Source organism: Chiloscyllium punctatum, chromosome 34 (assembly GCF_047496795.1).
Source record: "Chiloscyllium punctatum isolate Juve2018m chromosome 34, sChiPun1.3, whole genome shotgun sequence".
Taxonomy (NCBI): domain Eukaryota; kingdom Metazoa; phylum Chordata; class Chondrichthyes; order Orectolobiformes; family Hemiscylliidae; genus Chiloscyllium; species Chiloscyllium punctatum.
The window spans coordinates 50,793,663-50,810,049 of NC_092772.1; the positions used below are offsets into that span (position 1 = coordinate 50,793,663).

Genomic DNA, 16,387 nt, shown 5'->3' on the forward strand with positions numbered 1-16,387 from the left:
TTCCGGTTGTCAGTTCCAGCTGTCCGCTGTAGTGGCCGGTATATTGGGTCCAGGTCGATGTGTTTGTTGATAGAGTCTGTGGATGAGTGCCATCCACAGACTCTATCAACAAACACATCGACCTGGACCCAATATACCGGCCACTACAGTGGACAGTTCAAACTGACAACCGGAAGCGGCAGAGACAAACCACTATAAATGCCAGAGGAAACAGTACAGGAGCGCTTCACAGGAGGCTCCCAAGCACTGAGGATGTCACCTTGACAGGGGACGAAACGTTTGCAAGACAAATTCCCAGCTCGGCGAACACTTCCTGCTCCTGATCACTGCCCAGTGATCCCAGAGATAGAGGGAGAGTGGTGATGAGTCAAGTTTCATGCTTCAGATCACTGTAGCGTTTGCATTTTTAGTGTGTTGAGCTGGCCGTAATTGGACAATGATTGCTTGTCCAGTATATTGTTTTGAAATATGTCTTTCTTATGGCTCCCTCAATGTGGCATTTGCAAAACATTGGCTTAAGCACTGTGGGGACGGGTCAGCCACTGTCTAACACTGGGGTACAGTACTGGGGGGGGGAACAGGTCTGTCACTGTATAACACTGAGGTACAGTACTGGGGGGGAACAGGTCTGTCACTGTATAACACTGGGGTACAGTACTGGTGGGGACAGGTCTGTCTCTGTATAACACTGGGGTACAGTACTGGTGGGGACAAGTCTGTCAGTCTATAACACAGTGGAACAGTACTGGTGCGGACAGGGCTGTCGCTGTACAACAGTGGTGTACAGTACTGGTGTGGACAGGTCTGTCGCTGTATGTCACTGGGGTGCAGGACTGGTGGGGATAGGTCTGACCCTGTATAACACTGGGGTACAGAACTGGTGGGAACAGGTCTGTCACTGTATAACGCGAAGGTACAGTACTGGTGGGGACAAGGCTGTCACTGTATAATGCTGGAGTACAGTACTGGTGGGGGACAGGTCTGTCCCTGTATCACACTGGGGTACAGTACTGGTGGGGACGGGCCTGTCACTGTATAACACTGGGGAACAGTACTGGTGGGGACAGGTCTGTCACTGTATAATACTGGTGTACTGTACTGGTCGGGGATAGGTCTATCCCTGTGTAACACTGGGGTGCAGGTACTGGTGGGGACAGGTCTCTTCCTGTATAACACTGGGGTGCAGGTACTGGTGGGGACAGGTCTCTTCCTGTATAACACTGGGGTGCAGATACTGGTGGGGACAGGTCTGTCACTGTATACGACTGGGGAACAGTACTGGTGGGGACAGGTCTGTCACTGTATACGACTGGGGAACAGTACTGGTGGGTACAGGGCTGTCGCTGTATACGATTGGGGTACAGTACTGGTGGGGACAGGTCTGTCACTGTATACGACTGGGGAACAGTACTGGTGGGGACAGGGCTGTCGCTGTATACGATTGGGGTACAGTACTGGTGGGAACAGGTCTGTCCCCATATAACTCTGGGGTACAGTACTGGTTGGGACATGTCTGTCACTGTATAACACTGGCGTACAGTACTGGTGGGGACAGGTCTGTCACTGTATAACACTGGGCTACAGTACTGGTGGGGGACAGGTCTGTCACTGTATAACACTGGGGTACAGTACTGGTGGGGACAGGTCTGTCCCTGTATCACACTGGGGTACAGTACTGGTGGGGACGGGCCTGTCACTGTATAACACTGGGGAACAGTACTGGTGGGGACAGGTCTGTCACTGTATAATACTGGTGTACTGTACTGGTCGGGGATAGGTCTATCCCTGTGTAACACTGGGGTGCAGGTACTGGTGGGGACAGGTCTCTTCCTGTATAACACTGGGGTGCAGATACTGGTGGGGACAGGTCTGTCACTGTATACGACTGGGGAACAGTACTGGTGGGGACAGGGCTGTCGCTGTATACGATTGGGGTACAGTACTGGTGGGAACAGGTCTGTCCCCATATAACACTGGGGTACAGTACTGGTTGGGACATGTCTGTCACTGTATAACACTGGGGTACAGTACTGATGTTGCAGCTGTACAGGACTTTGGTTAGGCCACAGTTGGAGTACTGTGTGCAGTTCTGGTCGCCTCACTTTAGGAAAGATGTGGAAGCTTTGGAGAGGGTGCAGAGAAGATTTACCAGGATGTTGCCTGGAATGGAGCGTAGGTCGTACGAGGATAGGTTGAGAGTTCTCGGCCTTTTCTCGTTGGAACGGCGAAGGATGAGGGGTGACTTGATAGAGGTTTATAAGATGATCAGAGGAATAGATAGAGTAGACAGTCAGAAACTTTTTCCCTGGGTACAACAGAGTGTTACAAGGGGACATAAATTTAAGGTGAAGGGTGGAAGGTATAGGGGAGATGTCAGGGGTAGGTTCTTTACCCAGAGAGTGGTGAGGGCATGGAATGCGCTGCCCGTGGGAGTGGTAGAGTCAGAATCATTGGCGACCTTTAAGCAGCATTTGGATAGGTATATGGATGGGTGCTTAATCTAGGTTAGAAGTTCGGCACAACATCGTAGGCCGAAGGGCCTGTTCTGTGCTGTACTGTTCTATGTTCTATGGTGGGGACAGGTCTGTCACGTTTCACAATGGTATACAGTATTGGTGGGTGCAGGTCTGTCACTGTAAAGCACTGGGGTACAGTACTGGTGGGGACGGGTCTGTCACTGTATCACAGTGGGGTTACAGTACTGGTGGGGACAGGTCTATCCCCGTATAACACTGGGGTACTGTTCTGGTTGGGGCAGGTCTGTCCCTGTATAACACTGGGGTACAGTACTGGTGGGGACAGGTCTGTCCCTGTATAACACTGGGGTACAGTACTGGTGGGGACGGGCCTGTCACTGTATAACACTGGGGAACAGTACTGGTGGGGGACAGGTGTGTCGCTGTATAACACTGGGGTACAGTACTGGTGGGGACAGGTTTATCACTGTATAACGGTGGGGACAGGTTTGTCGCTGTATAACACTGGGCTACAGTACTGGTGGGGGACAGGTCTGTCACTGTATAACACTGGGGTACAGTACTGGTGGGGACAGGTCTGTCACTGTATAACACTGGGGTTCAGTACTGGTGGAGACAGGCCTGTCACTGTATAACACTGGGGTACAGTACTGGTGGGGACAGGTCTGTCAATGTATAACACTGGGGTACAGTACTGGTGGGGACAGATCTGTCCCTGTATAACACTGGGGTACAGTACTGGTGGGGACAGGTCTGTCACTGTATAACACTGGGGTACAGTACTGGTGCGGACAGATCTGTCCCTGTATAACACTGGGGTACAGTACTGGTGGGGACAGGTCTGTCACTGTATAACACTGGGCTACAGTACTGGTGGGGGACAGGTCTGTCACTGTATAACACTGGGGTACAGTACTGGTGGGGACGGGCCTGTCACTGTATAACACTGGGGTACAGTACTGGTGGGGGACCGGTGTGTCGCTGTATAACACTGGGGTACAGTACTGGTGGGGACAGGTTTATCACTGTATAACGGTGGGGACAGGTTTGTCGCTGTATAACACTGGGCTACAGTACTGTTGGGGAACAGGTCTGTCGCTGTATACCAATGTGATATAGTACTGGTGGGGGACAGGTCTCTTCCTGTATAACACTGGGGTGCAGGTACTGGTGGGGACAGGTCTGTCCCTGTATAACACTGGGGTGCAGGTACTGGTGGGGACAGGTCTGTCACTGTATACGACTGGGCTACAGTACCGGTGGGGACAGGTCTGTCACTGTATACGACTGGGGAACAGTATTGGTGGGGACAGGTCTGTCACTGTATTACACTGGGGTAAAGTACTGGTGGGGACCGGTCTGTCCCCGTATAACACTGGGGTACTGTACTAGTGGGGACGGGTCTGTCCCCGTATAACACTGGGGTACAGTACCGGTGGGGACAGGTCTGTCCCTGTATAACACTGGGGTACAGTACTGGTGGGAACAGGTCTGTCCCCATATAACACTGGGGTACAGTACTGGTGGGGACGGGTCTGTCACTGTATTACACTGGGGTACAGTACTGGTGGGGATGGGTCTGTAGCTGTATAACTTGGGGAACAGTCCTGGTGGGGACCGGTCTGCCCCTGTATAACACTGGGGTACTGTTCTGGTTGGGGCGGGTCTGTCCCCGTATAACACCGGGGGACAGTACTGGTGGGGACGGGTCTGTCCCCATATAACACTGGGGTACAGTACTGGTGGGGACGGGTCTGTCACTGTATAACACTGGGGTACAGTACTGGTGGGGACAGGTGTGTCACTGTATCACACTGGGGTGCTGTACTAGTGGGGACAGGTCTGTCCCCGTATAACACTGGGGTACAGTACTGGTGGGGACAGGTCTGTCGCTGTATAACACTGGGGTACAGTACTGGTGGGGACAGGTCTGTCCCTGTATAACACTGGGGTACAGTACTGGTGGGGACAGGTCTGTCCCTGTATAACTCTGGGGTACAGTACTGGTGGGGCCAGGTCTGTCCCCGTATAACACTGGGGTACAGTACTGGTGGGGACAGGTCTGTCGCTGTATAACACTGGGGTACATTACTGGTGGAGACACGTCTGTCCCTGTATAACACTGGGGTACAGTACTGGTGGGGACAGGTCTGTCACTGTATAACACTGGGGTACATTACTGGTGGAGACAGGTCTGTCCCTGTATAACACTGGGGTACAGTACTGGTGGGGACAGGTCTGTCCCTGTATAACACTGGGGTACAGTACTGGTGGGGACAGGTCTGTCCCTGTATAACACTGGGGTACAGTACTGGTGGGGACAGGTCTGTCACTGTATAACACTGGGGTACAGTACTGGTGGGGACAGGTCTGACCCTGTATAACACTGGGGTACAGTACTGGTGGGGACAGGTCTGTCCCTGTATAACACTGGGGTACAGTACTGGTGGGGACAGGTCTGTCCCTGTATAACACTGGGGTACAGTACTGGTGGGGACAGGTCTGTCCCTGTATAACACTGGGGTACAGTACTGGTGGGGACAGGTCTGTCCCTGTATAACACTGGGGTGCTGTACTGGTGGGGACCTGCACAAGAAGGACGGGTTGTATCTGAACTGGAAGGGGACCAATGTCCTGGGTGGAAGGTTTGCTCGAGTAGTTCGAGAGGGTTTAAACTAGTATGGCGGGGGGTGGGAGCCTGAGCTGTATACTGGAGGTGAGAGTTAATGCAGATGAGGCAATAGCAAGAGGTAGACCAGCTAGTGGGAAGGATTTTCCTGGGAAGGAACCAAGGTATCAATTAAAGTGTGTTTGCTTTAACGCAAGGAGTATCATGAATAAAAGTGACGAACTTAGAGCATGGATCAGTACCTGGTGCGATGATGTTGTGGCCATAACGGAGACATGGGTTTCTCAGGGGCAGGAATAGTTGCTGGATGTTCTAGGGTTGAGAGCATTTAAAAAGAATAGGGAGGGGGGAGAACGAGGAGGGGGTGTAGCACTACTAATCAGAGAGGGGATCACAACTACAGAAGTTACCATTGTCGAGGAAGATCTGCCTACTGAGTCAGTATGGGTGGAAATTAGGAACAGTAAGGGAGCAGTCACCTCTTTAGGGGTTTACTACAGGCCCCCCCAATAGCAGCAGGGAGATGGAAGAAAGCATAGGTCAGCAGATTTTGGAAAAGTGTGGACGTAGTAGGATTGTTGTAATGGGTGACTTTAACTTTCCCAATATTGATTGGAACCTCCTTCAAGCCGAAGATTTGAATGGAGCTGTTTTTGTAAGGTGTGTTCAGGAGGGTTTCCTAACTCAGTACGTTGACAGGCCGATGAGGGGAGAGGGCATTCTAGGCTTGGTGCTCGGAAACGAACCGGGGCAGGTATCAGATCTTGTGGTGGGAGAGCATTTTGGTGATAGTGACCACAACTGGCTCACATTCTACATAGCTATGGAGAAGGAGAGAGTTAGGCAAAATGGGAGGATATTTAATTGGGGAAGAGGAAACTATGATGTGATTAGACATGAGTTAGGAAGGATGGACTGGGAGCAATTGTTCCATGGTAAAGGCACTATAGACATGTGGAGACTGTTTAAGGAGCAGTTGTTGCGAGTGATGAATAAATATGTCCATCTGAGACAGGCAAGAAGGGGTAAGATAAAGGAACCTTGGATGACGAGAGCAGTGGAGCATCTCGTCATAAGGAAAAAGGTAGCTTACATAAGGTGGAGGAAGCTAGGGTCAAGCTCAGCTCTAGAGGATTACAGGCAGGTGAGGAAGGAGCTCAAAAATGGTCTGAGGAGAGCCAGGAGGGGGCACGAAGAAGGCTTGGCAGGAAGGATTAGGGAGAATCTAAAGGCATTTTACACTTAGGTGAGGACTAAGAGAATGGTCATAGAAAGAGTAGGGCCGATCAGGGATAGTATAGGGAACTTGTGTGTGGAGTCTGAGGTGGTAGGGGAAGCCCGAAATGAGTTTTTTGCTTCTGTCTTTACGAAAGAAACGAACTTTGTAGTGAATGAAACCTTTGAAGAGCAGGTGTGCATGCTGGAATGGATAGAGATAGAGGAAGCTGATGTGCTGAAAATTTTGTCAAACATTAAGATTGATAAGTCGCCAGGCCCGGACCAGGTTTGTCCTCGACTGCTTTGGGAAATGAGGAATGCAATTGCTTCGCCACTTGCGAAGATCTTTGTATCCTCGCTCTCCACTGGAGTCGTACCTGAGGACTGGAGAGAGGCAAATGTAATTCCTCTCTTCAAGAAAGGAAATAGGGAAATCCCTGGCAATTACAGACCAGCAAGTCTCACGTCTGTCGTCTGCAAGGTGTTAGAAAGGATTCTGAGGGATAGAATTTATGACCATCTGGAAGAGCATGGCTTGATTAAATGCAGTCAACACGGCTTTGTGAGGGGCAGGTCATGCCTCACAAACCTTATCGAGTTCTTTGAGGATGTGACTAGAAAAGTTGATGAGGGTCGAGCTGTGGATGTGGTGTATATGGACTTCAGCAAGGCATTTGATAAGGTTCCCCACAATAGGCTCATTCAGAAGGTCAGGAGGAATGGGATACAGGGGAACATAGTTCTCTAGATACAGAATTGGCTGGCCAACAGAAGACAGCGAGTGGTAGTAGAAAGAAAATATTCTGCCTGGAAGTCTGTGGTGAGTGGTGTTCCACAGGGCTCTGTCCTTGGGCCTCTATTGTTTGTAATTTTTATTAATGACTTGGATGAGTCAGCAAGTTTGCAGACGACACAAAGGTTGGAGGTGTCGTTGATAGTATAGAGGGCTGTTGTAGGCTGCAGCGGGACATTGACAGGATGCAGAGATGGGCTGAGAGGTGGCAGATGGAGTTCAACCTGGATAAATGCGAGGTGATACATTTTGGAAGGTTGAATTTGAAAGCTGAGTACAGGATTAAGGATAGGATTCTTGGCAGTGTAGAGGAACAGAGGGATTTTGGTGTACAGGTACATAAATCCCTTAAAATTGCCACCCAAGTGGACAAGGTTGTTAAGAAAGCATATGGTGTTTTGGCTTTCATTAACAGGGGGATTGAGTTTAAGAGCCGTGAGATTTTGTTGCTATAAAACTTTGGTTAGACCGTACTTGGAATACCGTGTCCAGTTCTGGTCGCCCTATTATAGGAAAGATGTGGATGCTTTGGAGAGGGTTCAGAGGAGGTTTACCAGGATGCTGCCTGGACTTGGAGGGCTTATCTTAGAAGGAGAGGTTGACTGAGCTCGGACTTTTTTCATTGGAGAAAAGGAGGAGGAGAGGGGACCTAATTGAGGGATACAAGATAATGAGAGGCATAGATAGAGTCGATAGCCAGAGACTATATCCCAGGGCAGAAATGACTAACACGAGGGGTCATCGTTTTAAGCTGGTTGGAGGAAAGTACAGAGGGGATGTCAGAGGCGGGTTTTTTTACACAGAGTTGTGAGAGCATGGAATGCGTTGCCAGCAGCAGTTGTGGAGGCAGGGTCATTGGGGACATTTAAGAGACTCCTGGACATGCATATGGTCACAGAAAATTGAGGGTGCATACATGAGGATCAGTGGTCAGCATAACATCGTGGGCTGAAGGGCCTGTTCTGTGCTGTACTGTTCTATGTTTGATAACCCCTGGGGCACAGTACTTGTGGGGACAGGTCTGTCCCTGTATAACACTGGGGTACAGTGCTGGTGGGGACAGGTCTGTCCCTGAATTAACACTGGGGTGCCAGTATTGGTGGGGGCAGGTCTGTCCCTGTATAACACTGGGGTACAGCACTGGTGGGGACAGGTCTGTCACTGTATAACACTGGGGTACAGCACTGGTGGGGACAGGTCTGTCACTGTATAACACTGGGGTGCCAGTATTGTTGGGGCAGGCCTGTCAACTGTATAACACTGGGGTACAGCACTGGTGGGGACAGGTCTGTCACTGTATAACACTGGGGTACAGTGCTGGTGGGGACAGGTCTGTCCCTGTATAACACTGGGGTACAGCACTGGTGGGGACAGGTCTGTCACTGTATAACACTGGGGTACAGCACTGGTGGGGACAGGTCTGTCCCTGTATAACACTGGGGTACAGCACTGGTGGGGACAGGTCTGTCCCTGTATAACACTGGGGTACAGCACTGGTGGGGACAGGTCTGTCATTGTATAACACTGGGGTACAGCACTGGTGGGGACAGGTCTGTCCCTGTATAACACTGGGGTACAGCACTGGTGGGGACAGGGCTGTCACTGTATAACACTGGGGTACAGCACTGGTGGGGACAGGTCTGTCACTGTATAACACTGGGGTGCCAGTATTGTTGGGGACAGGTCTGTCACTGTATAACACTGGGGTACAGCACTGGTGGGGACAGGTCTGTCACTGTATAACACTGGGGTACAGCACTGGTGGGGACAGGTCTGTCACTGTATAACACTGGGGTACAGTACTGGTGGGGACAGGTCTGTCCCTGTATAACACTGGGGTACAGCACTGGTGGGGACAGGTCTGTCCCTGTATAACACTGGGGTACAGCACTGGTGGGGACAGGTCTGTCACTGTATAACACTGGGATACAGTTCTGGTGGGGACAGGTCAGTCCCTGTATAACACTGGGGTACAGTACTGGTGGGGACAGGTCTTTCCCTGTATACTACTGAGGTACAGTACTGGTGGGGACAGGTCTGTCCCTGTATGACACTGGCGTACAGCACCTGTGGGGACAGGTCTGTCCCTGTATAACACTGGGGTACAGTACTGGTGGGGGACAGGTGTGTCACTGTATCACACTGGGGTACATTACTGGTGGGGACATGCCTGTCCCTGTATAACACTGGGTTACAGTACTGGTGGGGGACAGGTGTGTCACTGTATAACACTGGGGTACAGTACTGGTGGAGACAGGTCTGTCACTGTATAACACTGGGTTACAGTACTGGTGGAGACAGGTCTGTCCCTGTATAACACTGGGGTACAGTACTGGTGGGGACAGGTCTGTCATTGTCTCACACTGGGGTACAATACTGGTGGAGACAGGCCAGTTGCTGTATAACACTGGGGTACAGTACTGGTGGGGACAGGTCTGTCCCTATATAACACTGGGGTACAGTACTGGTGGGGGACAGGTGTGTCACTGTATAACACTGGGGTACAGTACGGGTGGGGATGGGTCTGTCCCTGTGTAACACTGGTGTACACTACTGGTAGGGGACAGGTCTGTCACTGTATAACACTGGTGTACAGTGTTGGTGGGGACGGGTCTGTCCCTGTATAACACTGGGGTACAGTGCTGGTGGGGACAGGTCTGTCATTGTATAACACTGGGGTACAGTACTGGTGAGGACAGGTCTGTCACTGTATAACACTGGGGTACAGTACTGGTGGGGACAGGTCTGTCCCTGTATCACACTGGTGTACAGTCTTGTGGGGACAGGTCTGTCACCGTGTAACACTGGGATACAGTACTGGTGGGGACAGGTCTGTCCCTGTGTAACACTGGGGTACAGTACTGGTGGAGACAGGTCTGTCCCTGTATAACGCTGGGGTACAGTACTGGTCGGGACAGGGTCTGTCCCTGTATAACACTGGGGTACAGTACTGGTGGGGACAGGTCTGTCCCTGTATAACAGTGGGGTTACAGTACTGGTGGGGACAGGTCTGTCCCTGTATAACAGTGGGGTTACAGTACTGGTGGGGACAGGCCTGTCCCTGTATAACAGTGGGGTTACAGTACTGGTGGGGACAGGTCGGTCCCTGTTTAACGCTGGGTACTAGTATTGGTGGGGACGGGTCTGTCACTATATCACACTGGGGTACAGTACTGGTGGGGGGACAGGTCTGTCACTGTATAACACTAGGGTACAGTACTGGTGGGGAACAGGTGTGTCCCTGTATAACACTGGGGTACAGTACTGGTGGGGACAGGTCTGTCCCTGTGTAACAGTGGTGTACACTACAGGTGGGGGACAGGTCTGTCACTGTATAACACTGGGGTACAGTACTGGTGGGGACAGGTCTGTCCCTGTATAACACTGGGGTACAGCACTGGTGGGGACAGGTCTGTCCCTGTATAACACTGGGGTACAGCACTGGTGGGGACAGGTCTGTCACTGTATAACACTGGGATACAGTTCTGGTGGGGACAGGTCAGTCCCTGTATAACACTGGGGTACAGTACTGGTGGGGACAGGTCTTTCCCTGTATACTACTGAGGTACAGTACTGGTGGGGACAGGTCTGTCCCTGTATGACACTGGCGTACAGCACCTGTGGGGACAGGTCTGTCCCTGTATAACACTGGGGTACAGTACTGGTGGGGGACAGGTGTGTCACTGTATCACACTGGGGTACATTACTGGTGGGGACATGCCTGTCCCTGTATAACACTGGGGTACAGTACTGGTGGGGGACAGGTGTGTCACTGTATAACACTGGGGTCAGTACTGGTGGGGACAGGTCTGTCACTGTATAACACTGGGTTACAGTACTGGTGGGGGACAGGTGTGTCACTGTATAACACTGGGGTACAGTACTGGTGGAGACAGGTCTGTCACTGTATAACACTGGGTTACAGTACTGGTGGAGACAGGTCTGTCCCTGTATAACACTGGGGTACAGTACTGGTGGGGACAGGTCTGTCATTGTCTCACACTGGGGTACAATACTGGTGGGGACAGGTCAGTCACTGTATCACACTGGGGTACATTACTGGTGGAGACAGGCCAGTTGCTGTATAACACTGGGGTACAGTACTGGTGGGGACAGGTCTGTCCCTATATAACACTGGGGTACAGTACTGGTGGGGGACAGGTGTGTCACTGTATAACACTGGGGTACAGTACTGGTGGAGACAGGTCTGTCACTGTATAACACTGGGTTTCAGTACTGGTGGAGACAGGTCTGTCCCTGTATAATACTGGGGTACAGTACTGGTGGGGACAGGTCTGTCATTGTATAACACTGGGGTACAATACTGGTGGGGACAGGTCAGTCACTGTATCGCACTGGGGTACATTACTGGTGGAGACAGGCCAGTTGCTGTATAACACTGGGGTACAGTACTGGTGGGGACAGGCCTGTCACTGTATAACACTGGGGTACAGTACTGGTGGGGGACAGGTCTGTCACTGTATAACACTGGGGTACAGTACGGGTGGGGATGGGTCTGTCCCTGTGTAACACTGGTGTACACTACTGGTAGGGGACAGGTCTGTCACTGTATAACACTGGGGTACAGTGCTGGTGGGGACAGGTCTGTCATTGTATAACACTGGGGTACAGTACTGGTGGGGACAGGTCTGTCATTGTATAACACTGGGGTACAGTACTGGTGAGGACAGGTCTGTCACTGTATAACACTGGGGTACAGTACTGGTGGGGACAGGTCTGTCCCTGTATCACACTGGTGTACAGTCTTGTGGGGACAGGTCTGTCACCGTGTAACACTGGGGTACAGTACTGGTGGAGACAGGTCTGTCCCTGTATAACGCTGGGGTACAGTACTGGTGGGGACAGGGTCTGTCCCTGTATAACACTGGGGTACAGTACTGGTGGGGACAGGTCTGTCATTGTATAACACTGGGGTACAATACTGGTGGGGACAGGTCTGTCACTGTATCACACTGGGGTACAGTACTGGTGGGGACAGGTCTGTCACTGTATAACACTGGGGTACAATACTGGTGGGGACAGGTCAGTCACTGTATCACACTGGGGTACAGTACTGGTGGAGACAGCCCAGTTGCTGTATAACACTGGGGTACAATACTGGTGGGGACAGGTCTGTCACTGTATAACACTGGGGTACAGTACTGGTGGGGACAGGTCTGTCCCTGTATAACACTGGGGTACAGTACTGGTGGGGACAGGTCTGTCCCTGTATAACACTGGGGTACAGTACTGGTGGGGACAGGCCTGTCCCTGTATCACACTGGGGTACAGTACTGGGGTGCGGACAGGTCTGTCCCTGTATGACACTGGGATGTAGTCCGGTGATTTGGATGTGTTCCAACTTGTGTATTTTGGTTGTATAGTTGTCACATTGCACTGGTCCCCTATTGTTCAGTTGAATGCTGAGTTTTGATTGAGTTACCTGTTTCCCTTTGATATTGTTGATTGACAGTGACGTGACAGTGGATTACGGTTGTCCTCCCTGGCCAATTGAACATTTTCTTTCACTTCCTGCTTTTTTTGTGGTGCCATTGTTGGCTGGATGTGCTGTATATTTGTGCTGTCTGTGTGTGCTCAATTTTACTGTTTTATTGTCTCCTGTCTCTCCCTTGTTCTCCCCATGTGTACCTGCTCCTGGGCATCTCCTCTGCTAACCATTCATCGTTCCTACTCTCAGGTGGTTCCAGTGGGTCTTCAAGTGACAACCCGAATCAACGGTACACCAGCCGCTACTGCAATGGCACCGAAGCTCAAACAGACTATGAAATGCACAGTCCACAGGTACGGAATCTCCGAACCTCTCGGCTCAATCATGTAGCCTTCGAGCAGTGCATGGTGGGGGTTGAGTGGGTGGCTGATGGGCCATTGCCAAGCTGGTCCCTTTACCAATCCCTGGCCCTCAGTGCCACACAGCATATCTGCCACAGTGAAGACTTGCCAGCAGTTTCCAACATGCCCTTGGAGCCAGAAGCAGAGCAGAACAGAGAAGCCTGTGACAAACGATTCTCGTCTTCCACAAGTTTCCGCCCTCCCTCCCACTCTCCCTACCTTCCTACAGGTGCTATCTTTCAGACATGACTCCGAATGGAAGCAGAGACAATGCACAGAGGTCTTTCTTGAGTTGAACATTTTGAAGAGACAAAGTATTGGAGACCGTCTTTTCAGGGTCCCGGATCCCAGTGAACATCCAACTTTTTTTCATCTTGTGTGTAAAAGCACTGATTCTGAATTGTTTGTCTTCATTCTGTGTGTCTGCTTATATGTATGTTTATGAATCGACTTGCGTTAATTAGTGTCTCTGTCTTACTGTGTGTCTGTCTCCCTCACTATGTGCGTGTCTTTTTTACTCATGTGTTTGGTGTGTGTGACTGTCTCTCTATCTAGATTTTCATGTTTGTGTGTCTCCCTGTCTGTCTAGATTTTCATGTTTGTGCGTGTCTCTAGATATACGTGTGTGTGTGTCTTTCTAGATGTACGTGTGTTTGTGCGTCTCTCTCTATCTGGATGTAGATGTATGTGTGTTAGTTCCTGCTTGTTTGATTGCCTTCTCTCTCTCTCTCTCTCCTTCCCTCTGATCTTGACCTTTCTGCTTTCCTGTGTCTGTGTCTGTGTGTGTGTGTGTGTGTGTGTTAAATTTGTCTCCTTCTCCTCCTCCCCACGCTGTGGGAAGTGGCTAATGCCCTGTGCCCAGTGTGCCAGTGGTCCTGGTGTGCTGTCCATGATGGCCACCTTCCTGCGGCTGTGTTTGAATTGCTGCATCCCTCCGTGTTTGGGAAGAGAGGGTTTGGAGTGTCTCTGCAGCTGAGTTGGGAACGTTCGAAAGCAATGCTTTCCATTCAGTCTTTCAACCCAGTCTACATGCTCTCAGTTCCAGTGAGGTATGGCAGTAAGTTCCCACCGTGGGAATACACATGCACTATCCACTGGGACCAACCACAAACAGGGCAATGAGCCTCATCCCTCCCGTCTCGAACTTCCTCAACTATCAGACAATATCCTTGGCATGGAGCTTGCAGATGAAGGTTTTTGCAGTTCCTTCCCCCAGTTCCTGGCGTTCAGCCCCAGAACGGGACCAGTGGCTACCCCAAGTGTCTGCTACATCCACCTTTAAGACAGATTTGACACTGTGAAATTGGACAGCGAGCAGGTCAGGGCGCATGGGCTGTGAGGGCACTCGTGACAGAGTCAGCTCCCTGCCTTCCTTCACTGTCTGGAGGTCAATGCCTCCATTGCAGCCCGTTGGGCAGGCGTGCGCACACACGCAGTCAGAGACAGACACACAAACCTGCAAACACACTATTGTCTCTGGTGTACACTGCTGGCCAGGTATGGGCCAGGTGCCAGGCAGTAGCTTTCCGTACCCAGTGCAGTTAGCACTTACAGACTGACCCTGCCTGCTGCTTTTCCCTTGAGGTGCAATGATGACCTCATTGAGATCTCTAGCAGTATTCAGAGGAGTTGAGAAACTTTCTATCCTCTAGAAGGAGAGGAGATTCCAGAACAGGACCAGTTGCAGTACAGTTCAATCTTGATCAGGCTGAATATTCTGTCCATTCCAGAAGACAAGCCATTACACCCCTCGTTGACAATGCTCATACGTTAAATACAGGATACCCCCTCTATCTAACCCAGGGATCAGGAGCAAGAACCCTGGCTGATTCCCCACCCCCCCCACCTCCACCTCTCCCTCTCCCTCTCTCACACACCCAGGGATCACTGGACAGTGATCTGGAGCAGGATCCCTGGCTGATTTCCCCTCTCTCTCTCTCTCTCTCTCTCTCTCTCTCTAACCCAGGGATCACTGGGCAGTGATCAGGAGCAGGATCCCTGGCTGATTCCCCCCTCTCTCTCTCTCTCTAACCCAGGGATCACTGGGCAGTGATCAGGAGCAGGATCCCTGGCTGATTTCCCCCCTTCTCTCTCTCTCTCTCTCTCTCTCTCTCTCTCTCTCTCTCTCTCTCTCTAACCCAAGGATCACTGGACAGTGATCAGGAGCAGGAACCCTGGCTGATTTCCCACCTCTCTCTTTCCAGTTTAATAACATCCTTCCTATCCCAAAGTGACCAAAATGGAACAGAGACTGACAGAGTGCAGAAGAGATTTACAATGATGTTGTCAGGACTCAAGAGTCTGAGTTATAGGGAGAGGTTGGACTAACTTGGACTTCTTTCTTTAGAACATAGGGTACTGAGGGGGGATCTTACAGAAGTGTATAAGATCATGAGAGGCATGGTTAGAACATAGACCATTCCAGCGCAGTCCAGGCCCTTCGGCCCTCAATGTTGTGCCGACCTGTCAAACCAATCTGAAGCCCGTCTATCCCACACTGTTCCATTCTCATCCATGTGTCTATCCAATGACCATTTCAATGCCCTTAAAAGTTGGCGAGTCTACTACGGTTACAGGCAGTGCATTCCACACCCCTCCTACCCCCTGAGTAAAGAAACTACCTCTGACATCTGTCTTATATCTATCACCCCTCAGTTTAAAGCTATGTCCCCTTGTGCTGACCATCACCATCTGAGGGAAATGGCTCTCCCTGCCCACCCGATATAACCCTCTGATTATCTTAATATGTCTCTATTAAGTCACCTTTCAACCTTCTTCTCTCTAACAAAAGCAGCCTCAAGTCCCTCAGCCTTTCCCCATAAGACCTTCCCTCCCGACCAGGCGACATCCCAGTAAATCCCCTCTCACTCTTTCCCAAGCTTCCACATCCTTCCTATAATGTGGTGACCAGAACTGTACACAATACTCCAAGTGTGACCGCACCAGAGTTTTGTACAGCTACAGCATGACCTCATGGTTCCGAAACTCAATCCCTCTCCCAATAAAAGCTAACACACCGTACGCCTTAACAACCCTATCAATCTGGGTGGCAACTTTCCGGGATCTATGTACACGGACACTGAGATCTCTCTGCAGAGACCGAGATCTCTCTGCCCATCTACACTACCGAGAATCTTACCATTAGCCGAGTACTCTGTATTCCTGTTACTCATTCCAAAGTGAATCCCCTCACACTTTTCTACTTTTGGAAACCTCTCATTTGCCACCTCTCAGCCCAGCTCTGCAGCTTATCTATGTCCCACTGTAACCTACAATATCCTTCAGCACTATCCAGAACCCCCCCCGACCTTCATGTCTTCCACAAATGTATAACCCATCCTTCTACGCCCTCATCCAGTTCATTTATAAAAATGACAAACAGCAGTGGCCCCCAAACAGATCCTTGCAGTACCCGACTAG

The 16,387-nt window shown here is 50.9% G+C and overlaps 1 protein-coding gene across 5 annotated transcripts in view; it reads left to right on the forward strand.

Moving 5' to 3' along the window:
* Positions 1–16,387, forward strand: part of dyrk1b (dual-specificity tyrosine-(Y)-phosphorylation regulated kinase 1B) — a 95,145-nt gene that overhangs the window by 75,645 nt on the left and 3,113 nt on the right. For 4 of the 5 annotated variants that reach the window (XM_072553498.1, XM_072553497.1, XM_072553500.1 and 1 more), the window contains one exon: positions 12,816–12,919. The exons of the other annotated variant lie outside the window; for it this stretch is intronic. In XM_072553498.1, coding sequence (XP_072409599.1) covers positions 12,816–12,919 — 104 coding nt within the window. The remainder of the gene's footprint in view (positions 1–12,815; positions 12,920–16,387) is intronic. 5 annotated transcript variants of the gene reach the window in all.